Source organism: Patiria miniata, unplaced genomic scaffold, assembly GCF_015706575.1.
Source record: "Patiria miniata isolate m_02_andy unplaced genomic scaffold, ASM1570657v1 HiC_scaffold_29, whole genome shotgun sequence".
Taxonomy (NCBI): Eukaryota; Metazoa; Echinodermata; class Asteroidea; order Valvatida; family Asterinidae; genus Patiria; species Patiria miniata.
This window is the reverse complement of record NW_024037068.1, coordinates 9,363,619-9,390,400: the sequence shown is the minus strand read 5'-3', so window position 1 is coordinate 9,390,400 and position 26,782 is coordinate 9,363,619. Positions and strand designations below refer to the sequence as shown.

The 26,782-nt window shown below is 41.2% G+C and overlaps 2 protein-coding genes across 2 annotated transcripts; both read left to right on the top strand.

Moving 5' to 3' along the window:
- Positions 1-3,348: 3,348 nt before the first annotated feature.
- On the top strand, positions 3,349-8,906 carry LOC119735157 (lactadherin-like). The gene is made up of 5 exons (XM_038208861.1): positions 3,349-3,415; positions 4,759-4,998; positions 5,939-6,061; positions 6,623-6,828; positions 8,865-8,906. The coding sequence occupies exons 1-5, from the start codon at positions 3,349-3,351 to the stop codon at positions 8,904-8,906; spliced, it is 678 nt and encodes a 225-aa protein (XP_038064789.1).
- Positions 8,907-14,897: 5,991 nt separating this feature from the next.
- LOC119735156 (lactadherin-like) lies at positions 14,898-18,905 on the top strand. The gene is made up of 4 exons (XM_038208860.1): positions 14,898-15,123; positions 15,525-15,647; positions 16,381-16,586; positions 18,750-18,905. Exons 1-4 carry the CDS (start codon positions 14,898-14,900, stop codon positions 18,903-18,905), a joined length of 711 nt encoding a protein of 236 aa, XP_038064788.1.
- The last annotated feature ends 7,877 nt before the right edge of the window (positions 18,906-26,782 follow it).

Genomic DNA, 26,782 nt, shown 5'->3' with positions numbered 1-26,782 from the left:
GCAAGAGGAGGAGCAACCCACAGCAAGATGGATGATGACATGCGAAACCATCTGCAAGGCATCCTTGACGCTAATCCCGTCTTGACACTTCAACAAATGAAGGCTAGTTTGAGTGAGCATCTGCCAGAGAAGCCCCAGGTTTCTACTGCCACCATAGCCAGGGCCTTGGATGGGATGATGATTACACTGAAACTAGTGGAGGACGTCCCTGATGCAAGAAATTCCCCTGAAGTTCTTGATCCACGCGTCCAGTATGGTGAGTGGTTCCTGCAGCATGGTGTTCTGGCGCAACTAGTCTTCATTGACGAGACAGGTTATAACGTCTGGACTCGACGCTCCCAGGGTAGAGCTCCACGAGGGATCGCTGCAAGACGAGTCGTCGACAGACAACGAGGGAGAAATTGCAATGTCACCTTCGCTGTTTCTAGTGAAGTAGGCTTGGTGCACCACCGAATCGCATTCGAAACTGTGACGCGAGAGAGATTCGAGGAGTTTCTTGCGGACACAATTCAAGAGTGTGATGCAGTTTTCCCAGACGACGAACCCATTTACCTCATATACGACAATGCGAGGCCTCACGTGCGAGCCCAACTCCCTGAAGGTGCCAACCCAATGATCCAGCTGAAGCGCCTCCCTCCCTACTCCCCATTCCTGAACAGTACGGAGATGGCACACTCTGCATTCAAGGCTGCAGTTAAACGCATCCTTGGGTTACCTGAGTGGCAACAACGTGTCGGAGACAGACAGGCTGCCCAGCAAGCAGGAATGAACATGCAGCAGTGGAGGTGCGATCTCCTTCAACAAGCAGCCATCCAGAGCGTTGATGTCATCACCCAAGTGAAGTGCATGCAGTGGTACAACCATACCCAAACGTATATGCCAAGATGTCTGGCACGCCAACAGATTGATGGTTGAGGAAGAAACAACATAAACAATAAAAAACCAGGAAAAACATAAAGAAACACCCCATTCAAACACAATACAAAATTAGGTCTTGGTCAGTTAACCAATAAAGATCCCCCCCAAAAAAAAGAATGAAGAAAACAAAGAAGAAGAAAAAACCTCATTGGCCCCATGTAAAGTCTACTGGAAGCATAAATAAAGAAAACAAGGTTTGCCTGAATAAAAAGTGAAGATACGAAACAGTTGCCTAGTACAGTTTATCTGTTTATTCGTATTTCTTTAGTCGTACTTATTTGAATTCTCTTTAAGCGAAATTGATTGCCTCTTTACGAAATTGAAAAAAATTAAATCAGTAAAATCTCCAGTCGAACCAGCTTTGCTAAATTGAATGATGATTGTGTGTCACGAAAAAGAATGACGATATGCTAAATTGAACACAGTGCTAAAGGAATTTGAATGCCTCAAAACGAAACTGAATGACCGAATTCTGAATTTGAAACGCAGTAGCAACTGGAGAGGCAAAATAGCTTCAATTCGAACGCACGAAAATTAAATTGGCTGCTCATTTGCCGAAATTGACCGAGAAAACCTATATTGAGAGATCACGTTATTCAGAAAAAAATCTATAATTATGGTCTCACTTTATGAATGCAACAATGGATGTCCGTTACCATAGCGATTCAAGCTTTGGCAGCAATTTGCTTGATGGGGAGCCAAAAGGAGCGCATATTGCCAAGACTGCAACACTTCCACCCGAGTCTGTGCGTTTGTATGTCAGGCAAGATCAAGTATACCAAGGAAAGATAGCAGTTGCCAACGTGAAAAATCCTCACCATCCGCTGGAGCAAATTCCAAAGCATTCTTGATGTTTGCGGCCCAACTGGAAAGTTTCAGCTGGGCCGAGATTTGACAAACGAAAAGTGTTCTGTTTCAAGGTAGAAACGGGCTCGGTATCATACTCCGCGCTGTGTTTTTTGCTGACACCATTTTTTTTTCAACTGGCCTACGATTGTCTTTGTAGCTGGAACAACAGTGTGTGACGTTTTGAAAAGGTAAGATGCAAACGTTTGACACCGGAATAGCTAAGATTATGTTAGTAATAATATTCCTTATCACGGAGACCACTGCGTTTGTCTTCCTGACCGCACTTGGACCGACTTGGCTTGTGGAATTCGTGGCGATCTATGGAGTTCCGAGTATAAGGGCGTCTACTTTTTCTTTTCCTTCTTCGGTGGCGTAACTACGGAGTGGGTGGGGCTGCGGGGGTCGGGGTGGTGAGCGGATGTCTGTCCCCAGGGTGCCCGAAATCTTTAATTGAATTTTTTTTGGGCTTTTGCTGTAATTTTCAGAAATTGATGGATTTGGGGGTTAGTATAGGTTTTCCCGGCCAATTTCCTAAAATGTTCATTCACTTCTGAAAATCGGTCATTCATTTTCGTCTGAATTTGAGAATCGCTCTGAACGCGCGTTTCATTTTCGCTACCAGAGCATTCGATTCCATTTCAGTTCAATCAATTAAGTGATTGAGCAGCACTTTTCGTTTATGTTCATTCAGATTCGTTTACAACACTACTGTTTTGCTTTTAGAGGGCGATTTAAAACATTCACCATTGCATTTCACTTTTAGTTTAATGCCATCGGCACCAGATACAATTTGGGGTTTCTTTTCCATTAACCGTCAATCAAATTAGCTGTACCTGAATTCAATTTAGAAAAGGTATACTTGCGTAAATGAATGCACAGGTAACGTAATTGGCCGTCTGCTTCTCAAAACCGGACGCACGGACAATGAAAACCATTGAACTTTCATTGAACTGAAATGAGATTAAAGACTTGCATTCAATTTCAGACGAAAATGAATGAGCGATTTACAGAAGTGAATGAACATTTCAGGAAATTGGCCGGGAAAACCTATATTTCATTATTACACTGACCTGTTTGAGGTTTTGTGTTCATAGATTCTGGAAAAACCAAGAAAAAATGTTCTTGTAGTCTGGTTTCCTGACCCTACTTCAGACGTCATTCAAAAGTCATTTTTTTTTTGCAAATGACATCACACCAGGTGCATGCAATGATTTCACAGAATGCTTGAGACTAACTATTGACTTACATTTCACAATTTTTTTTGGGGATGTTTGCAGATGTTGTATATTACCTTTAAGGAACCAGTTTACAATGAGAAACTAATAATCATTATTTCGAGGGACTTCTTGCTTTTTTCCCCATAACTATATTCCATTTCTTCTTGATTCCCTTGAAATTATATGACATTTCCTTTCCTTACAAATTATCCTTTAATAAAATGACATTCTAGGGCATAAAATGAGTTAGAGATATCAAAAATATATTTTCAAGAATAACAATTGTGCCCGTTCATGGGGTGCGTAGATAGGTACATCAGGAACATTATCAATGCACTCTCTCCCCAGGAGTGCGGTGGCAATGATGGCAGCCATTTCCATGGCAACAGTACAGATGTCTTCGGTACTTCGTGCACTAATCACCGTACTTGGTGAGTTACGCTTTTCAGTATGATACTTACATAATTATACATTAGCTACTGATGCAAACGTTGCAAATTACAATTGTTGTCTAATTTTTTTCTTCCTCGGAATTATAATAATGTAATGAACAACGGCCCCTGTTTGCCACAAAGATATGGCAAAACATGGAATTGTTCTTTTCTGCGATTCTTGATGCCACCCTTGGCCTTTCAGCAGAGAAAGCTAGGTCAAACCCTTGCAATTACAGTAATTGGTCACGCTAGATTACCGTCGCTGTCGACCAGGGATTAATACGGGGCACTTGGTTGGCATTTTGGAACAATACAAGACGCAGTAATCTCGTTTGGTGACGATGATATTTGTTTCCCCGCCATTGTCCAACTGGTGGCTTGTTGGCATGAAGCTGCAGCCACGGTAAGCCTTGTGGTTGCGAGGGCTTTGCGTCTAGCGTTGTCAAGCAAATTCAATCCGATTACTAACAGTCACGCTAAAAACTGAGCAGTGAAATCAATGCACCCCCCAAAAAACATGGCTTTTTAACGTTCTGTTTTTTGTTCCAGAAAATATGTTCAGTATGATTGAAATGTTAAATTATAACAGAAGAATTACAAACTTCATGTCAGTGAACAAAAAAAATCGCCGTTATTGATGGCAAAACGTCAATATTGGTCACGTGATATTTGTCAGGTGACATTTAAGACCGATCGTGACTTGTGAGGGCGCATTACTATGAAATCGGCCGTGCAGCAGCAGTCCATTATCGATAATTAACGTCTTGGACCAAAACTAGCAGTGATCACTCATAAAGGGTACAGACTTGTATTGCCCGAAATTGCCTACGCCGGCCAAATCACGATTTGCATGCCCTCAAATTATCCGGTATTTAGTGAACTTTAAGACTTGTTAAAAAGGAGGGTAGAAGCCGTGCAGGGGACTGCGAGCTCATATTTCTGTGAAATGTGGATGAAATTAGGCCCTAAAATGGCGCTATTTTGTAATGGAACGTAGGCGTTCATTTTCAAAATGGCGATGGGCTTCAGGACTGCATTTAGGGATGATCAGCTTTGGGTGGAATTTTCTCTCAAAAGTCATTGGTTAACCCCAGAAAATTGAACGGAAAATGAAAGATGATGAAATAAGCTCAGTCTGATGTGTGTCTCAAACACCTAGGAGAGTTGTGAGTATTTTAAGTAATTTTGGGAAGTGCGCATAATTATCACCGAGCTCTGGTGGCAGTCTTTACTGGTCTGCAACCCTCAATTGTGTAAACAATAAATAAAATAGCCCCCTCCTTGTGTCACATTTAAATAAGTTACTAGCTATAGATACCTTTTTTCCTCTTAAACAATAGGTGTTCTGCCAGGGATGACATACGGACACGCATGCTGGATTGGTCAAGAGCCCGACCTTGCGTCCAATCACCTTCGGTGGGCGTTACCCGCTGCAGGGGCGGCTGGCTGCCAGTGCACGGATATGAAACTGGGCGGGGTCAACCAGATCCAGCCCCGGCAACCGTTGCATGTGCAGCATGTTGATGCACCACTTGGGTTGCATGCAGTCAAGAAGGAACTCAACTGCACTGGGAAAGAAAGTGAGTATTTATGTGCAATTTATACATTTTTATATTTGTTTTGTCAGGAATATTCCCTTACTTATTTAAGAGGAAAAAACCAGACAGCGGGTACTCATCTTCAATGGCCAAGTGAAGTTGCATCAATTCGCCGCATCAATTCTGGAACTTTAGTCTGACCAGAGACCGACTATTTTGTTTTGTTTTTGCCTTATGATACAGGCGCGCAACCGAAGGTCCTCCGCAAACGTGCATAATGATCCCACTTATTGTAAAGGACCAGACTATTCCGCACTTTATGTTCATTTCATTAAATTGTTTATTGAATCAATCATGACTCGCAGGCACCCCCCGGATGAATTGAACATGATTTACAGTTACTGGCAAAAAAATAGTAATCCCATAAAAAACAAAAACATTATTAACAATAGAATATTAGGAAGTACCAGATAAAACTGACACCCCCCCCCCCCCGAATACACGACGAAAACACTAGAAAACTGCTCATGACACATGAACTATGGCATCACGTCATTAAAAAGCAACAAATAAAATAGATGAATTAGGAACTATTCAGTCAGCAGATCAGGTGAGGCAATACTATGACATTGATGTATTAAAAATTACCAGACAAAACTGACATCACATCGGTACGGCATCATGTGACAATAAAAAAACATAGAAATGGAATATACATTAGATCAGGTGAGGCAATACTATGAAATTTAGATATTAAAAAGTACCAGACAAGACATCATACCATCATGATGACATCGTAGAGATGTTCGTCATCATACCATCATATTATATCCAACATTATGTATATGACTCCAAAGCAAGGCGAGAGAGCAGTTAGTGGCAGCGTACTACTCGATATCATGAGGACGAGGTTGAATTAAGCGTATCACTGACTCGGAAAGTGTTGCTCACTCTCCGTGCCTGATCTTATCTTGATTGACAGTGTGTGTACCTGAAGGACCTCTTGGTATGGGGGATCGTCGTGTACCTAATGATCACATCACGGCCTCCTCCCAATATAACTGGGTGGACCACGCACCTTGGAAGGCTCGCCTCACAACTGACGGTAACTATGAGCCTATATGAGATATGAGATATGGCGGACACAATGGGAGGGCGCTGTTTGATTAAGGTAAACGCTTTTGCATTTACCCAAACCAAACAGCGCCCTCCTCCAATAGGCTAATTAGGCTATCATCAACTTCCTCAAGTCCCTTTACCACTATACCGCTGTCAAAATCAAGGGTGTAATGTTACCGAGGGTGCTTAAGCCCAAATTATGTAAAAAAAAAGTATTAGGTTTTGCCCTTTACCGACGTATAAACACTGTTTACTCCGTGTGTTACCCCGACTCTCAGCGTGTTACCCCGACGAATCACCCCGACGCAAAATCCCATCTGATGAATAGTAAAAAAAAGAATCACAAATGCGTACAATGTGATAGCTTTCCTTGAGATTTGGCGGACACAGTTTTAAGAGGGCGCTATTTTAAAATGGTAATTTTGGGTACGAAAAAAGAGACTGCGCGCCCACTCAACGCCCCCATTTGACCAAGAATTCCGCGTTGAAATGAACGTGGTAAAATAAGACCTTTCTGTAATCGATTCGCATCATTCGTTTTGTATAGGCACCTTCTCTGTGTGGTGTAACAAGCCTAGGACGGACCCGGTCCCTTGGATACAGGTGGACTTTGCACGTGACCTCTACGTCACTGGTCTGGTCATCCAAGGGCGGTCCTTGTACAACCAGTACGTCATGAGCTACGAGTTGGCACTGAGCAGGGACGGAGAGATTTGGCAGCCCCTGACTAATGCTGACGGAACGGCCAGGAGGGTATGTAAAAAACTGATCAGGATTGGCTGGTAAACGTTAATGAATTGGTTCACGTATTTCAGATAAACTATTATACAAATATAACATGGTTTGAGGGTGGACAGTCGATATTCGCTCCCCGAGGTATTGGAAGTTGACAAACTAGTTCCTGAGGCGAAGCCGAGGGAACTAGTTTGTCAACTTCCAATACCGAGGGGAGCTAATATCGACTGTCCACCCGAAATAAACCATGTTATATTTGTTTTACTATACCTCATACATATTCAGTTGCCGAATTTTGTTTTATTATTATGCACCTAAAACAAAATTTGGGGAAACTTGTACAGCTCACCAAAAGATTTAACTTCAATTACTAGTTCGGTTCGTTTGCAATATAATACAGTTACTACAGTTGTAAATACAGTTGTTTGCAATGTGTACAACTTTCTTTTGTACAGGAGACATCTTTACACGGTCTATACATTTTCTCCAGTACGGCATCATTGAGCTCTGTAAATTAACATTTACGCGAACCGTGCAACCATGCATCTCTCCTGTGCGATGTTCGCGCGTGCGTACTGCACCCGTGCGACAGTTCCTCGATTGCTCTGTAAAGCGCATGCGTAGTAGACTGTCGCACGGGTAACCCATGCGACAGTCTACTACGCATGCGTATTTACAATGTGCGTGAATCCTCGCGCGCGCGTTTGGTAAACAGCAAGAATAACATCTGGCACGTGATGGTGAATTGACCAGTGAACGTTCGGCTCTCGATCATGAATATGTATGAGGTATAGTAATTCCAATTGATGGTAATAAACCCTCATTCATTAATACCTAAGACAGTTTACCCATTCCCATTGGTCGAGAGCCCATCACGTGGCCGGTCTTAAACGGATGATAAAGACATGGCTGGCTGGTCATCTTAAACACTTTTCCAGTGTCAAATGCAATTTGGACTTCTATGAAATCCAGTGCCTTTTACCGTTTTATTGGTTGAACGTTCGCAATCCTCACGTAGGCATGCGCAATAGGCCTACTACTATATAGTGAGTCAGTATTTCATAGTCCTAAATTCACAACGCACTCACCACAGCTGCATCTGCGCGTCATCGCGCAGTGCGCGCGACACGCGCGCCAATCTATATAAAAGGAGTTGTTTGCGTCGTACTCGCAAGCTGGACACCCTATTATATAGCTAGAGAGGTGTTTTGAAATCCAGAAAGTAAAAATTGTTGAACAAAACCGTTGAAATTGAAAATGTTTGACTTGTTTTGACTTTTGGACCGAAAAGTTTTTTTTTTTTTTTTACCGAAAAGGTATTTATGAATGGGAATAAATATGTGCTCGGTCGGTATTAAACACTGTATGTTTAAGACTGCAGGCGTGGATCCAGAGGGGGGGGGGGGGGGTGAAACCCCCCGAGCTCTGTCAATTTTTGTTTTCCATTCAAATTCCTAAAAAAAAGTCGAACCCCCCCCCCCCTGCTGTGACACCCCAAAAAAAATATACTGGTATAATGTTTGCCTGTTCAAAATACGGTACACCATTCTGTAATCTAGTGTTAATAATCATTGAAATATGGTACAAGCCCCCCCTCCCCCCCCCCCCCCCCCACCCCCACCCCCAGTTTTTGATTTTACGGAGGCCAAGTGTCCGGGAAAAAAACCTATGTACATTTTCAGAATTTTTTGCTGATGAAACCCCCCCCCCCCCCTGCGAAAATTCCTGGATCCGCCCCTGGACTGGTTGGAGTCTGCAATGCTGATAATTACCCTCGGCTTCGCCTCGGGCAATATAAGCATTCCAGACTCCAACCAGTCTTAAACATAGTGTTTAACACCATCCAAGCACACATTTATTCCCTTAGTAACAGTATGCCACTATTGTTTTCGCACAGTACAGAGCGGTACTGTACTTAGCGAACTTTGACCGTACTAGTCACATGTTGTCGAGAGAGGGCGCACTAAAACTATACAATAACTTGGCTACTACAAAGTGTTAACACCACAGGCGATGATACAATGTTGCCTCAAAATTGTTATTTGCATTGACAGTTCATCAGTAACGAAGACAGCGTCAACATAAGTAGCCACTGAGTTCGAGGTGATCCTGCGCACGCGATTCCTGCGCATTCTATCAACAGAGTGCCACTCGAGATGCTGCATGCGTTTTGAGGTGATGGGCTGCAATCGCACGGAGCTGAACCCATAGGGCAACATCATTTTTTAGGAATTCGCATGATTTATTTAACAGAGCTGCGATAACTTGTTTTGCCCACATGTCATAGTTACAATCTAAAAAGTCCCGGTTCAGATTTTGACCCGGAATCCTGGGTTTTATGGGACCTGTCACTTTTGCGGGTCGAAACGACACGATCCTTACCTATTTTATTGTCAGCGCCAACCCGCACTGGCTCTCATGTATCGCAGTCAAAAGGTACCTTAACATGGGAGGTTCTGGACAAACCATACGTTGTTGGAAAGCTGATGAGTAGGCAAACAAGCTGGGAAATAGGAAAGTCTCAAGACTCAAGACCTTTGGAGAAAATGCCAGATGTATTACATGATGCCACTAGTTTCATTTTTGTGCAGTAAATCCCATAGCAAGGCCTGTCAGCGCCAACCCGCACTGGCTCTCATGTATCGCAGTCAAAAGGTACCTTAACATGGGAGGTTCTGGACAAACTATACGTTGTTGGAAAGCTGATGATTAGGCCAACAATAATACAAGTTAATTTGCGACTTAAATATATGTATTTTTGGGTATATAACTCTGTTAAGATTTTTTTTTTAGGTCGGGACGCCAATGGTGATGTCCCCAATAAAAAAAAATAGGCGTAATTGCGCATAATTATGTACATGTCCATATATATTATGTGCATAATATTGTGTGCATACATACATCTTTGTAAGCGCCCTCTATGGCAAGATGGTGTCCAGCCACCTGTCCCCCCATATGGACCTTATTCACGAGAAGCCATTTTGGTCGTGTTCCCTGAATGTATTTTACACATTGTGAACTGTTGAATTGGATGGCGCCAGACTATTTTTCATATTAGTCTCACTGTCCTTTTTTTTAATGTGGCTTAAAACATCAGGGTATGTTTACTCGCAAATTTGAAATTATTCATCAGAGCAGACTGGTATTAATTTGTATATAACTTGATGTCGGCTTTCATTTCTCTTCGCAAGTTCCAAAAATGAAGATTTTATCTCGCTTTCAATTTAATATGGCCGACTCGTGAATAAAGCCCATGTTGCCAAGAATCGCCACCGCCACTGGCGTGCAAATGAGTAAATGTATAATCCTACCCATACCTGTATATATATATAGACTAATCCGCGCACGGTATCAGTTCTATCACGATCGTCCCCTCAATGGTAACAGCATTGTGCTGGCTATTGTTCGAGATTATCAGTTCTATCACGATCGTCCCCTCAATGGTAACAGCATTGTGCTGGCTATTGTTCGAGATTATTCGTCACGAGGCATTTGCTTTATGCACAATGGTTTCTTCATTGAAAGGTTGGGGGGGGGGGATGGTGCGTCTACAGGGCGAGTCAAAAAAAGCGAAACCCAAATGTCGGGACTATTGTTTTAGTGAAGTTCTGCATGTAGCACTTTCAAAATCTAGGACATAAAAGCCCAATTCATAAGCTTTCTTTTAGTACAAGAATGATTCAAATCACTCTAGCACTTTTCAAGTTACGGAATTTTAAACGCAACCACCGTTTTAAAGTATTGTCCACGGATCACAAAAAAACGATCACGAAAACAACATCCCTATGTGATCCAAGTGTTTTCGTTTTGCTGAAAGAACACCTACCATTTTGTGATCCGTGGACAGAATTTTAAAATTCTGAAACTTGAAAATTACATAAGTGATTTGAATGATTCTTGTGCTAAAAGAAAGGTTATGAATTGGGCTTTTATATCCTAGATTTTGGAAGTGCTACATGCAGAACTTCACTAAAACAATAGTCCCGACATTTGGGTTTCGATATTTTTTTTTACTCACCTTTACAGTGATCACGTGCCAGGCTTGTCTATAGTATAACATATAATATATTATATAATATATAATTATTGTCTATAATATTACATACCCGTTTCGTTACTATCTTTGCGAGAATACAATTCTCCCTGATTAAACTTTCAATATTCCATGCCCGTTGTTGAGTACGCTCGGGTTGTTCATGATTTTGTACTTGACTGACGCCGGTCCTGTCTCATAACAACTGGATAATATAGTGAAAATGATCACGGCCCAATAATTGCGCGGTGTTTATCTTTCTTTCATCGCAATCAAGGGTACTGGTCCATGTTAAATGATGCGCAGTGTTCGCGAAGGCAGCGAGCGCCGTTCAAAAAACACACCAAATATTCGCGCGGTGTTTATCATTTCTTTTCATCGCAAATAATTGTAAGGGCGCATGCTAAAAGATGCGAAATGTTCCTGAAGGTCGCAAGCGCAGTAAAAAAGCGTTTCAGTTCTAAATAAGTTACGTGACCCTTTATTCAAATAATTGTTCATTCAATCGCAGTTCTCCAATATTTCTGCGGAAAAAATATATTAAATCCATTTTGTACCACTTAACTATAATTGTTCCCTTTACTAAAAAGAATACAAAATACGATTCATCGTTTCGCCTACGTATAGACCAATTATGAATGCATCACTGGATGTATGTTACCATGGCAATAATTCACACCTAAGTCACGTTGCGTTGTAGAAACCCAATTGAGAGTGCAATGCCATAACAATGCGATATTTCACCGAGTCTGTGAAAGTGTCCAAAATCGATTGGGTGTCTCGACACATCGCAGCCATGTTCTTGAACGTTTTAATCATATCGGGAAGCCTTTGGATTCTACTTTGAGCCGCGCCGTCTGCTTTTAAGTGTTTATGATTTGTATAGGTGAAGGCGGACATCCGGGATTTTTTTCACATTGGCTTATCTAGCTCCCAGACCTATGTTCTTGAATCTCAATGGTTCTTGAGTCTGGAGTGCTGAATGGTGACACATAGCAACCGATGAAAACTGCTGTACCAAATGAATAGATGTTTTCATCGGATGACATCACTCCGCCCCCAACATAATCATTATATGAGAAACCCGTGCAACACCAGCAGTTGCCCATAATGCGTCAGTATACAAAGCTGGAGTTATAAGCCTAAATGCTGATTTTTTACCTTTCGATTCTGTTGTTGACACCGGAAAGCTCTTTATTAATTTTGTGTGTACAAAGGTCTGAAACAGGTTTGATCTCAACCTTCTTCCCCAGGGTGTCGAGCAGTACGCCCCCACCACTACCCGCTTTCTCACCCTAGTGTTGGATCCTTTGCATATCCAAAATGTTTTGGATACGTATGCAAATGAGGAATAGTCTGGTGCCGTCCTGTTCTTTACATCAGCGTTTGTTTTTTGTATGTGATGTCTCTTGCAAAAACAGAATCAAATCGTCGCGGCGTGAGTTACGAAAACACGATTTTTTTTTCAAAGTTAAAATGTTGCAATCTTATCCAGTCACTATGCGGTATCACGTTTCATATTAATATGAGCAAATTGGAAAATGAAAAGATTATTTTTGAGAAGGTATGGAGGTTACAATTACAATAAACGCGAAAACACGTAATACACGTTGGAAATAACAAGTACACGATATAATTCCATTTCAAGCTAATTGCGCTATCGAATCAGGATAAAGGATGCAAGTTCCTGTCCCAGGGCTTACTATTGGAAACGAGTTTGAAAATAGAGTAAGCCATGGGGACGAGGTTGGAATGATTTGTGATCTGTTGGTAATTCTCCTTATTTAAAGGACGAAATTTCCAATTATTCTCTTTGGCACTGGCACCGTTACGGCTTCTAGAATTTTACGGTAATGCTCAGCTCCTCTATATTCCCGTTATACCTCAAAATTTTAGTCTGGAACAATTCTGCTGTTTTTTTTAAATTGTACTGCTTTTCTCAAATGAAAACCGAGGCATTTAGTGAAAAGGAAAGGAAGTCTATGGCGGGAATAGATCGGGGCGGAGTGACGTCATCCGATTAAAACATCTATTTGTGTGCACACCTGATTTTATCGGTTGCTATGTGTTACCATTCAGCACTCCGGAATCAAGAACCACTGAGTTTCAAGCACATAGGTCTGGGAGCTAGATAAGCCAACGCCAACAATTCCCGGATGTTTCCGCCCACCTTGTATAAGGAATGAAATATTATCGGAGCAATGACATACCATACGTTTAGACCATATAGCTCACTCGAATTGGTACTCCGCGCAGTTGAAACAGTGTTCCGTTACACTGAGATATAGTATTCCCTTCCTCGCATTTTTTTTGGTCGGTTCATCAAAACGGCACGTTGACTTATTAAAATTTGTCAAGGGAATACATTCGAAATAGTGTACTTGATGTGTTTAAAATGCTGCGAGTCCTTAGAGTTTCGTCTCGTGTAGACAACGGTGATTTATTTTCATCTTTGGAAGTTGGAGTTATGAACATGGCGGTCACCTTGTTGACAACACTCCACCGCGTCACATACGTAGTTTCTCCGGTACTTGGTACACTCGTCATACTGTTTGGTAAGTTACTTTTTTCCTTTCTGTAAAAATTTTGCACAATTATATTAATGCAAACTACACATTTGACTTTTCTTTTAACTGTACATGTTCTTTGTTTTTGCGAACCCCTCTGGGGCAGCCTATTAGTCCTCTGTGTATACCTGACGTTCTCACTGACTGTCAGTTGTACATTAACGTTGCTTAAGGGGAATTACGGCCTGAAATCCCCCAAAATTCATGTTTTAGATTGTTTATACCTATACTACTTCAAAGGTCTGGTTGAAAGGAAACAAACTTGATGTCTTACCGTTCCCGAGAAAAGTCGAAAAAAACCCTGCTTGTTCACATCGGACGCGACGGACATTTTGTGGCATGCCAATACACATTTCAAGTCGTACGTGTCTATTCGATGCAGCGTACACATTGTGTGTGATACATAATACCTACAACACAAATACACAAATGTTGTTTCTTACACGTCCGCATAATGCGAACCACTGTGCGGTTGGATCACAACTATAGCACCCAACAGCTCGAGTTTTCTGCGACAAAATTGTGACCCCCGAAATGCGTTCTTGCATGGTTCCCGCACGAATAACACAAAAACTCCAAGTTTTTAAATGATGGTTGTGTGGACGTTCATATTGTACTTTTAAGTGCTCTTTCTCTTTAATATCATTCGTTTAAAACGTATTTTGTAGCCCAACTGGGCGCATTCTAGGCCATATTTTCCCTTTAAGCCACACCTTAGCCCCAAAAGTTTTGATATACAGGGTGTCTTAAAAAAACCCCGAATCCTCCAAGCCCCCTCTTTTTCACAGTTTAAAAAAGAATACATCGCAAATATCGATAAATAATTTGAGAGTTCGTTTCATTAGCTTTTCAAAACCGAAAAAATCTTTCCAATCGGGTAATTATTTTATTGAGTTATGGCCAATTGAATACAGGTACGTCTTTTTCGTTTTGTCGACGGCGACTGATATTTTGACTGCCGCAATAAGAATACGGGCCGAAACTGGCATCTGTGAAAAAGGCTAGCAAGTAGAGGGCAGGGACAGGGCAGTAAACATCTAAGAAGTTAAAGGGGCACTAGGTCCTGAAATCCCCGAAAATGTCATGTTTTGGATTCGGTTTACTTAGCCTATTTCAAACATCTGGTTGAAAGGAAACCAACCTTATGTCTTACCGTTCCCGAGAAAATACTAAAAAAACCCGCCTGTTTACATCGGCCACAACGGAGCACGAATACGTTTTTCGTGTCGTTCTCAGTGTACGATATACACGTTGTGTGTCTCGGGAACAGCGGTGACCAATCACCAATGCAAAAAAGTGGTTTCTTTTTTAACATTAGAAAAAGTGTATTTTTGTCTTCCCCGAATTCTGAGCGGAATTTGATTTTTAAAATGGTTCTAGTAGCAGAAATCATTGATGTGACGAGATTATCAACAGAAAACTTGGAGGAAGTTTAGAGACCCTAGCTAAAGAGACCTTTTTTCCGAACAATAGGTGTTCTGCCAGGGATGGTATACGGACACGCATGCTGGATTGGTCAAGAGCCCGACCTTGCGTCCAATCAGCTTCGGTGGGCGTTACCTGCAGCTGGGGAGGCTAGCTGCCAGTGCACGGATATGAAACTGGGCGGGGTCAACCTGTTCCAGCCCCGGCGACCGTTGCATGTGCAGCATTTTGATGCGCCACTTGGGTTACATGCAGTCAAGAAGGCACTCAACTGCACTGCGAAAGAAGGTGGGTTTTAACGATGTGCAATTTATGCATCACTGCTCTATCTGGAATATTGCCGTACTAATTTAAAAAGGAAAGATTATTAATTGTGCGCACTTGCGCATACACAGAAAATAAACAGGCAGCGGGTACTCATCTTTAATGTCCAAGTGAGATATTACGAAGATCCACAACCAAAGGTCCTGTGCAAACTCAAACATTGACTTTCCACCCAATGTTAGGGACCAGACTACTCCGCACTTTATATCCAACTGAATGCAAATGACTTCATAGCACACAAATTAGTGGCAGCGTAGGCCTACTACTCGATATCACAAGGACGAGGTTGAAATAAAAGTATCACTGCCTCTGAAAGTGTTCGTGTCTGATCTCATGTTCGTGTCTAATCTCATCTTTATTGACAGTGTGTGTAGCTGAAGGACCTCTTGGTATGGGGGATCGTCGTATACATAATGACCACATCACGGCCTCCTCGCAATCTAACTTGTTCAACCACGCACCCTGGAAGGCTCGCCTTACAACTGACGGTAACTGTTGGCCTATATAGTTGAGTTACTAGCGGGATGCCGCTCCGTGCGGCACCCGCTCGATGGGTGGAGTCGTGTAGCCGATACTACATGTATTGTGTATCGTAACAATAACTTGATATGAAATTCACTATTAAAGGAATGTATTAAAGTACTGCCGTGTAACCTTTAGATTACTACGCGTAGCTACGGTAAGCTTTGTTGTCGGACCTATACAGCGTGGCGTATCGTCATCAGACCCTCAAAAGCTACGCGATCCTTACAACTGACCTTACAACTTACAATCGCCTTACAACTGACGGTAACTATTAACCTGTCTGAGTTATGGCGGACAAAATAGGAGGGCGCTGTTTGATTTGGGTACACGCTCTTGTACTTGTATCCTTAAATAGGCTAAATAGGCTAACTAGGCTATCATCAACTTCCTCAAGTCCCTTTACCACTATATCGCTGTTAAACTCAAGGGTGTCAGTTTACTGAGGATGTTTAAGCCCAAATTATGAAAAAGGATTTCAAAATGGCACCCCAAGAACCACAAATGCGTACAATGTGATAACTTTCTTGAGATTAAGCGGACACAGATAGGACGCTATTTGAAAATGGTAAATTTGGTTCAGTAAAAAGAGACTGCGCGCCCACTCAACGCCCCCATTTGACCAAGAATTCCGCGTTGAAATGCACGTGGTAAAATAAGACCTTTCTGTAATCGATTCGCATCATTCGTTTTGTACAGGCACCTTCTCTGTGTGGTGTAACAATCCTAGGACGGACCCGGCCCCGTGGATACAGGTGGACTTTGCACGTGACCTCTACGTCACTGGTCTGGTCATCCAAGGGCGGTCCTTGTACAACCAGTACGTCATGAGCTACGAGTTGGCACTGAGCATGGACGGAGAGATTTGGCAGCCCCTGACTAATGCTGACGGGACGGCCAGGAGGGTATGTAGAAAACTGATCAGGCTTGGCTGGTAAACGTTAAATAATTGGTTCGCGTATTTCAGATAAACTATTTCCAATTGATGGTAATAAACCCTCATTCAATAATACCTGAGACAGTTTACCCATTCCCAATGGTCGAGAGCCCATCACGTGGCCGGTCTTACACGGATGATAAAGACATGGCTGGCTGGTCATCTTAAACACTTTTCCAGTGTCAAATGCAATTTGGACTTCTATGAAATCTAGTGCCTTTTACCGTTTTATTGGTTGATCGTTCGCAATCCTCACGTAGGCATGCGCAATAGGCCGACTACTATATAGTGAGTCAGTATTTCATAGTCCTAGATTCACAACGCACTCACCACAGCTGCATCTGCGCGTCATCGCGCAGTGCGCGCGACACGCGCGCCAATCTCTATAAAAGGAGTTACTCGCGAGCTAGACACCCTTTTATATAGCTAGAGGGGTGTTTCGAAATCCAGAAAGTAAAAATTGTTGAACAAACTCGTTTGAAATTGAAAACTTTTGACTTGTTTTGACTTTTGGACCGAAAAGTTTAGATTTCTTGGAATAAATATGTGCTCAGTCGGTGTTAAACACTACACGTTTAAGACTAGTTGGAGTCTGCAATGCCGATAATTACCCTCGGCTTCGCCTCGGGTGATAATAAGCATTCCAGTCTTAAACATAGTGTTTAACACCTCCCAATCACACATATTCCCTCAGTAACAGTATGCCACTATTGTTTTCGCACAGTACAGAGCGGGGTGCAGACCAGTAAATCGGTCCGAAATTACCTGCGCCGGCCAAATCACGATTTGCATGCCCTCAAAATCTTCGGTATTTGAGCATGCTGTGGGCCATGAACTTGAGGGTTTGTAAAAAATATGGGTGGAAACCGTGCACAAGACTTGGAGCTTGCAGTTCTGTGTAATTTTGATGTAATTTGGACCCTAAAAGCGCTCTACTTTGCAATGGAGTGTAGGCATCGTTTTTCAAAATGGCGATGGGCTTCAGGACTATTTTCAGGGGTGATCATCTTCAGATGGAAATTTCTCCTAAAAGTCATCAGTTGACCCCCCAAAAATTGAAAAGAAAATGAAAGATGATGAAATAAGCTTTAATTTGATGTGTGTCTCGAACACCTTGGAGAGTTGTGAGTATTTTCCCCGAATTTTTGAAGTGGGAGCATTTACCATTGGGGTCTATGGAAGTTTATTTACTGGTCTGATAGGGTGCAGACCAGTAAATCGGTCCGAAATTACCTGCGCCGGCCAAATCACGATTTGCATGCCCTCAAAATCTTCGGTATTTGAGCATGCTGTGGGCCATGAACTTGAGGGTTTGTAAAAAATATGGGTGGAAACCGTGCACAGGACTTGGAGCTTGCAGTTCTGTGTAATTTTGATGTAATTTGGACCCTAAAAGCGCTCTACTTTGCAATGGAGTGTAGGCATCGTTTTTCAAAATGGCGATGGGCTTCAGGACTATTTTCAGGGGTGATCATCTTCAGATGGAAATTTCTCTTAAAAGTCATCAGTTGACCCCCGAAAATTGAAAAGAAAATGAAAGATGATGAAATAAGCTTTAATTTGATGTGTGTCTCGAACACCTTGGAGAGTTGTGAGTATTTTCCCCGAATTTTTGAAGTGGGAGCATTTACCATTGGGGTCTATGGAAGTTTATTTACTGGTCTGCTACCAGCGGTACTGTACTTAACGAACTTTGACCTTACTATTCACATTTTGTCGAGAGAGGGCGCACTAAAAATATACAATATACCTTTCTGCGCTTATTGGCAAACTGCATTTTTGCCAACCACGGCCTGCAAAACTATGGAAGGTCCAACACTGCAAAAATTAAGAAGAGTTATTACAGATCACCAAAATATTATTTGATACTTGAAAATACAACATTTTCAACAAGGCTACAAACTAATTCCTACAAATGCCTTTCTACTATGTGTTGATGGCGTTATGAAGACTTTTTTGGAAAAATATGTTGCCAACCACGGCTTCAATTTATGCGCTTACGGCAGCCCATACAAAATGGCGCCAATGTTTACCAACAAAACAAAGGCCTTTAACTTGGCTACTACAAAGTGTTAACTCCACAGGCGATGATACAACACTGTTCCCTCAAAATTGTTATTTGCACCGACAGTTCACCGGTAACGAAGACAGCGTCAACGTAGCAGCCACTGAGTTCGAGGTGATCCAGCGCACCCGATTCCTGCGCATTCTGTCAACAGAGTGCCACTCGAGATGCTGCATGCGTTTTGAGGTGATGGGCTGCGATCGCACGGAGCTGAACCCATAGGGCATCAGTTTTAGGAATTCGCATGAATTATTTAACAGAGCTGCGATAACTTGTTTTGCCCACATGTCATAGTTACACTCTAAAAAGTCCCGGTTCAGATTTTGACCCGGAATCCTGGGTTTTATGGGACCTGACACTTTTCCGGGTTAAAAATGACACTTTTCCGGGTTAAAAAATGACACTTTCCCGGGTCAACTAACACTTTTTCGGGTAACATTTCTTCGGTTCAAATAACCATTTTCCAGGCCACAATGACACTTTCCGGGTCAAAATATCACTTTTCCGGGTCAAATAACACTATTGCGGGTCATATTATACTTGCCCGGGTCAAAGTGACACTTTTCCGGCTCAAAATGACACTTTTCTGGGTCAAACTGACACATTTTTCCGGGTCAAATGACACTTCTCTGACTCATTTTCCGCGTCGTTTTGACCCGGGAAAGTGTCATTTTGACCCGGAAAGGTGTCAGACCCCATAGAGTGTACGTTCACGTGTACTATACATAGATCCTTAGTATTTCAGCCACCTTTGAGGTGCGTGTTTTTGTTTCACATACGCATCAAAAGACCACCTGTGCATTCATGTTGGTTAATTAATGTATCAGTAGATGTTTGGTTAATGCAAAGGCTGAATTGTTTTGTGCTTGGTTCATGTCTAGCAGCTCAGACAAAACTACGCACGTATCAGAAAAAATCCGCAGAGCGTTCTTTAAAGAAAGAAGCAAGAATAAGACTTTATTTTCTTTTGTGATCTTGTCTTTGAGTAAAGTTGGAAAAAGTTGGAAAAGTACCGATAACCGTTACTACAAAAAATCTCATTGAAAATGTCTAGCTCGCTAAATGAAGCTACACACGTTCTTCTTAAAAAGCTTATGAGGCTTTTTAATTTCAAAAGAAGGGTTCCTAACTGTAATCATCCTCACCACCCATTGCAAGGGAGCAAGTGTTGGATTAAATCTAATTTGCCTAAGATAAGATTTCGTTAAGAAGATATTTTAAAAGAATATGAGTAAGTGCCACGACATTAATGCTGCGGTAATGTTGCGTATAGCGCCCTCTATTATGTAGGCGCGGTCATCCGGGAGCTTCTTACCTTGCCTTGCTTAGTTTCCAGACCTATTCACTGATCTCTTAAGACAATCCTGGATAGCCCATTGGCTGTTAAAAGTGACGCCATTATTACCACTCCCATAATAATACAATTGTATTGTGAACAAATAATATCTCAATTTAACCGCAATCTTTACCTATTTTATTGTCAGCGCCAACCCGCACTGGCCCTCATGTATCGCAGTCAAAATGTACCTTAACATGGAAGGTTCTGGACAAACCATACGTTGTTGGAAAGCTGATGAGTAGGCAAACAAGCTGGGAAATAGGCAAGTCTCGAGACCCAAGACCTTTGGAGAAAATGCCAAATGTATTACATGATGCCACTAGTTTAATTTTTGTGCAGTAAATCCCATAGCAAGGCCTGTCAGCGCCAACCCGCATGGCTCTCATGTATCGCAGTCTAAAGGTACCTTAAAATGGGAGGTTCTGGACATACTGTACGTTGTTGAAAAGCTGATGAGTAGGCCAACAATAGTAACAGTTAATTTGCGACTTAAATATATATATTTTTGGGTATATAACTCTGTTAAGAATTCTTTTTGGCCGGGACGCCAATGGTGATGTCCCCAATAAAAAAAAATGGGCGTAATTGCGCATAATTATGTACATATCCTTATGTGCATAATATTGTGTGCATACATACATTTTTGTAAGCGCCCTCTATGGCCAGATGGTGTCCAGCCACCTGTCCCCCCTATGGACCTTATTCACGAGAAGCCATTTTGGTTGTGTTCCCTGAATGTATTTTACAAATTGTGAACTGTTGAATTGGATGGCGCCAGACTCTTTTTCATTGTAGCCTCACTTTCCTTTTTTTTTTTTTTTTAAATGTGGCTTAAAAGATTAAGGTATGTTTACTCACAAATTCTAAATTATTCATCAGAAGAGACTGGTATTAATTTGTAAGTAACGTTAATGGCATTGTTTTCACTTCTTTTTGCGAGTTCCAAACGCGAAGATTTTACCTCGCTTTCATTTTAAAATGGCCGACTCGTGAATAAAGGTAATGTTGCCAAGAAATCGCCACCGCCGCTGGCGTGCAAATGGTCTGAGTAGATAGGTAATCCTGCCCATACCTGTGTAAAGACTAATCCGCGCACGGTTTCAATTCTATCACGATGGTCTCTTCAATGGTAACAGCATTGTGCTAGCTATTGTTTGAGATAACTCGTCACGAGGCATTTGCTTTGTGCACAATGGTTTCTCCATTGAAAGGTGGGGGGGGGGGAGAGATGGTGCGTGTACAGGGTGAGTCAAAAAAAGCGAAACCCAAATGTCGGAACTATTGTTTAAGTGAAGTTCTGCATGTAGCACTTTCAATATCTAGGATGTAAAAGCCCAATTCATAAGCTTTCTTTTAGTACAAGAATCATTCAAATCACTCATGTACTTTTCAAGTTACGGAATTTTAAACGCAACCACAGTTTTAAAGTTTTGTCCACGGATCACAAAAAACGATCACGAAAACAATTTACACACATCCCTATGTGATTCAAGTGTTTTCGTTTTGCTGAAAGAACACCTACCATTTTGTGATCCGTGGACAGAACTTTAAAATTCTGTAACTTAAAAATTACATAAGTGATTTGAATGATTCTTGTGCTAAAAGAAAGCTTATGAATTGGGCTTTTATATCCTAGATTTTGAGATTGCTACATGCAGAAATTCACTAAAACAATTGTCCCGACATTTGGGTTTCGATATTTTTTGTACTCACACTTACAGTGCTCACGTGCCAGGATTGTCTACAAGCACCTTGAGTGTTCTGAGATATATTTTCTTTGTACACTAATTATAGGCCACTTTTATGCATGGACGGCCATTACAAAAGGTTTTCTCCAACATCGACCATTTTTGTCACACTTATAAGCATTAGAGACTGATGTGCCTGAATTTTTGGTGGTTAATTCGTAACAAGTCGTTTCTTTAATACAGGTTGTTATTTTATGCAAAATATAATTTTAAGTTTTTGTTGACATCCTTATAGGCCTATAATATTGGAGTACCCGTTTCGTTACTATCTTTGCGAGAATACAGTTCTGATTAACTTTCAATATTACATGCCCGTTGTTGAGTACGCTCAAGTTGTTCATGACTGACGCCGGTCCTGTCTCATGACAAGGATAATATAGTGAAATTGATCGCCCAATAATTGCGCGGTGTTTATCTTTCTTTCATCGCAATCAAGGGTACTGGTCCATGTTAAATGATGCGTAGTGCTCGCGAAGGTAGCGAGCGCCGTTCAAAAAAGGCCTAATATTCGCGCGGTGTTTATCATTTTTTTCATCGCAAACAATTGTAAGGGCGCATGCTAAAAGATGCGCTGTCTTCCTAAAGGTCGCAAGCGTAGTAAAAAAAGTGTTTCAGTTATAAATAAGTTACGTGACCCTTTATTCAAATAACTGTTTATTCAAATCGCAGTTCTACACAATTTTCTGTGGAAAAGTAAATATTTCAAATTCATTTTGTACCAATATACCATGATTGTTCCCTTTACTAAAAATAATACAAAATACGATTCGTCGTTTTGCCTACGTATAGACCAATTATGAATGCATCACTGGATGCATGTTACCATGGCAATAATTCACACCTAAGTCACGTTGCGTGTAGAAACCCAATTGAGCGTGCAATGCCAACACAATGCGATGTTTCACCGAGTCTGTGAAATTGTACAAAATCGATTGGGTGTCTCAACACATCGCAGCCATGTTCTTGAACGTTTTCATTAACATATCGGGAAGCCTTTGGATTCTACATTGAGCCGCGCCGTCTATTTCACGCTTGGAATGTACCATTCAATTGTTTGGGATCTGTATAGGTGAAGGCGGACATCCGGGATTTTTTTTCACATTGGCTTATCTAGCTCCCAGACCTATGTTCTTGAATCTCAATGGTTCTTGAGTCTGGAGTGCTGAATGGTAACACATAACAATCGATGAAAACTGCTGTGCCAAATGAATAGATGTTTTCATCGGATGACGTCACTCCGCCCCCACCTATTGACTTTATATGAGAAACCCGTGCAACACCAGCAGTTGCCAATCATGCGTCAGTATACAAAGCTGGAGTTATAAGCCTAAATGCTGACTTGTTTACCGTTCGATTCTGTTGTTGACACCAGAAAACTCTTTATTAATTTTGTGTGTACAAAGGTCTGAAACAGGAATGATCCCAACCTTCTTCCCCAGGGTGTCGAACAGTACGCTCCCACCACTACCCGCTTTCTCACCTTGGTGTTGGATCCTTTGCATATCCAAAATGTTTTGGATACGTATGCACATGAGGAATAGTCTGGTGCCGTCCTGTTCTTTACATCAGCGTTTGTTTTTTGTATGTGATGTCTCTTGCAAAAGCAGAATCAAATCGTCGCGGCGTGAGTTACGAAAACACGATTTTTTTTTTCAAAGTTAAAATGTTGCAATCTTATCCAGTCAATATGCAGTATCACGTTTCATATTAATATGAGCAAATTTGAAAATGAAAGGATTATTTTTGAGAAGGTATATATTGAGGTAATAATTACAATGAACGCGAAAACACGTAATACACGTTGGAAATAACAACACCAAGTACACGATTTAATTCCATTTCAAGCTAATTGCGCTATCGAATCAGGATAAAGGTAGCAAGTTCCTGTCCCAAGGCTTACTATTGGAAACGAGTTTGAAAATAGAGTAAGCCATGGGGACGAGGTTGGAATGATCTGTGATCTGTTGGTAATTCTCCTTATTTAAAGGAAGACATTTCCAATTTTTCTCTTTGGCACTGGCACCGTTACGGCTTCTAGAATTTTACGGTAATGCTCAGCTCCTCTTTGTTCCCGTTACCTCAAAATTTAAGTCTGGAACAATTCTGCTGTTTTTTTGAAATTGTACTGCTTTTCTCGAATGCAAACCGAGGCATTTACTGGAAAGGAAAGGAAGTCTATGGCGGGAATAGATCGGGGCGGAGTGACGTCATCTGATTAAAACATCTATTCGTGTGCACACCTGATTTTATCGGTTGCTATGTGTTACCATTCAGCACTCCGGACTCAAGAACCACTGAGTTTCAAGCACATAGGTCTGGGAGCTAGATAAGCCAACGTCAACAGTTCCCGGATGCTTCCGCCCACCTTGTATAAGGAATGAAATATTATCCGCGCAGTTGAAACAGTGTTCCGTTATAGTATTCCCTTCCTCGCATTTTTTTGGTCGGTTCACCAAAACGGCACGTTGACTTATGTAAATTTGTCAAGGGAATACATTCGAAATAGTGTACTTGATGTGTTTAAAATGCTGCGAGTCCTTAGAGTTTCGTCTCGTGTAGACAACGGTGATTTATTTTCATCTTTGGAAGTTGGAGTTATGAACATGGCGGTCACCTTGTTGACAACACTCCACCGCGTCACATACGTAGTTTCTCCGGTACTTGGTACACTCGTCATACTGTTTGGTAAGTTGTTTTTTCTTTCTTGAAATATTTTGCACAATTATATCGATGCAAACTGTAAATCTTTGACTTTTCTCTCAACTGTACATGTTTTTTTGTTTTGCGAACCCCTCTGGGGCAGCCTGTTAGTCCTCTGTGTATACCTGACGTTCTCACTGACTGACAGTTGCTTAAAGGGGAATTACGGCCCGAAATCCCTCAAAAATTCATGTTTTGGATTGTTTATACTTATACTATTTCAAAGGTCTGGTTGAAAGGAAACACATCTGATGTCTTATCGTTCCCGAGAAAAGTCGAAAAAAAAAACCCGCTTGTTTACATCGGACGCGACGGACATTTTGTGGCATGCCAATACGCATTTCAAGTCGTGTCTATTCAATGCAGCCGCTTGCAGCGTACACATTGTGTGTGGTACATAATACCTACAACACAAATACACAAATGTTGTTTCTTACACGTCCGCATAATGCGAACCACTGTGCGGTTGGATCACAACTATAGCACCCAACAGCTCGAGTTTTCTGCGACAAAATTTTGACCCCCGAAATTCGTTCTTGCATGGTTCTTGCACGAATAAAAAAGAACCAAATAAAGAAAGAAAGAAACAGTAAAACATTAAAGAAAGTAAAACTAACCTCACGCAATTTGGGGGACAAATTGAAACAATCTGGAGGAGTTTTGCGTTCATGATACGGAAGTGTAATGTAAGAACTAAGTTGTCCGCAATTTGACGGACAAATTGCACTAATTGCATTATTTTGCAAAAATATTGCGTTATTTTACAATATTATCACATTTTCTCTCAATAAGTATTGCCCTCTTTCCGCAATACTGCGAAAAATGAAAAAATGCGGTAATATTGGAAAAACAGTGTTATTTTGCAATACTTCGTTATTTTGCAATACTATTTTGCAAAAATATAGCGTTATTTTGCAATACTATTGCATTATTTAACAATATTATCACATTTGTTTCGTAATGTTGCTTTATTGCCGCTTAATGCGCCGCAGCACCTAGTAAACCATTATTAAGGTGCTACATAATGGTTCTCATATTTCTCATGTACTTCATTACCTGTCTCTAATAATAGACATAATTTCTAGCGCCTTGAGTATCTTATTATTGGTAGATACGTGCGCTATATAAGACTTCGGTATTAAGACTTCGGTATTATTTTGTCAGCAATATTGCCAAAAATTAAAACAAATGTGATAATGCAAAATTACACGCGATATGTTATTGCAAAATAATGCAATAGTATTGCAAAATTACATACGATAGTCTTGCTAAACATGCTATCTGAGGATTGAAAATAACTTTTGCGTTACTTCACAATACTATTGCTCTTTTTCGCAAAGTTTTTGCATTAGTTCGCAAAATTACTGAATTATCTCGCCAAACTACATGTATTGCGTTATTTTTAAAAACTATTGCGTTATTTTTTTTTTCGCTTTCAAGACCTGGCACGAACCGGCTTCCGTGTTTATTAAATAATAAATATAGAGAATTAAAAATATTGCCTTCGCTATCTTTAAAGAACTACAAGTGCTTGACGAGAATGTTGTGCTTTTTACCGCTGACCGATATAGCTCAGCGTGATTTTCGCGTGGGGCTGCCGGGTTTTTTTCGCGCTATCTCCGGTCAAAGTGACCTTCAGTTGCACGGTGAAATCATTTGTGCCGGCGTGGATGGATTTCTCCCGACCTCGTGTGCACGGGACAAAATCATTTCTTACAGTTTTTATTTTGTACCCCCCCCCCCCCAAATGAAGATTCTTGTAGCTAAACATCATATGAAGTCCCCCAAAAGACCTAGCCAAAAATAAAGGATACAATTCTGCAAAGATTAAAAACAATGACAATATTCAAAAGCAAAAATGTTATAGTAGTCCCCAAATTTCACATGGAAAAAAATTAACGTGCTAAGAAAACAATATGTGGTTGAATAAAAATAGCAATTTATATGGATGCTACAAATTACATGAAGTCCCACCTAATACATGTAGACGTAGCTAAAATTCACATGTAGGCCTAAACAAAAGAATTACACATGAATACCAAAAATGTAGCTTTATACTGCTACAATAACTTCCGGGCTGATGACGTCATGATTCTGAATTCATGACATTGACCTTCCGGTAGCCCCGGAAGTAAAGGTCAAGCGACTTTTTACGTACACGACAACAATGTCAATCAATTTAGTCTTATTACAAAGTACGATCATGATTGATCGTTTTGTTCAAGAGTTATAAGAGAAGGAATTTGGTCATTTTTTCAACTAAAATCGCGGGGAATTTGGTACCCGATGACGTCATCATGACGTCAGAGTAA

Excerpts from the sequence above, each read along its gene's own strand:
- LOC119735157 (XM_038208861.1), top strand. The coding sequence starts at position 3,349 with ATGGCAGCCATTTCCATGGCAACAGTACAGATGTCTTCGGTACTTCGT. Across the intron at positions 4,999-5,938 it reads CAACTGCACTGGGAAAGAAA|TGTGTGTACCTGAAGGACCT; the intron begins GTGAGTATTTAT and ends CTTGATTGACAG. Across the intron at positions 6,062-6,622 it reads GGCTCGCCTCACAACTGACG|GCACCTTCTCTGTGTGGTGT; the intron begins GTAACTATGAGC and ends CGTTTTGTATAG.
- LOC119735156 (XM_038208860.1), top strand. The coding sequence starts at position 14,898 with ATGGTATACGGACACGCATGCTGGATTGGTCAAGAGCCCGACCTTGCG. Across the intron at positions 15,124-15,524 it reads CAACTGCACTGCGAAAGAAG|TGTGTGTAGCTGAAGGACCT; the intron begins GTGGGTTTTAAC and ends CTTTATTGACAG. Across the intron at positions 16,587-18,749 it reads CTGACGGGACGGCCAGGAGG|TTCACCGGTAACGAAGACAG; the intron begins GTATGTAGAAAA and ends TTGCACCGACAG.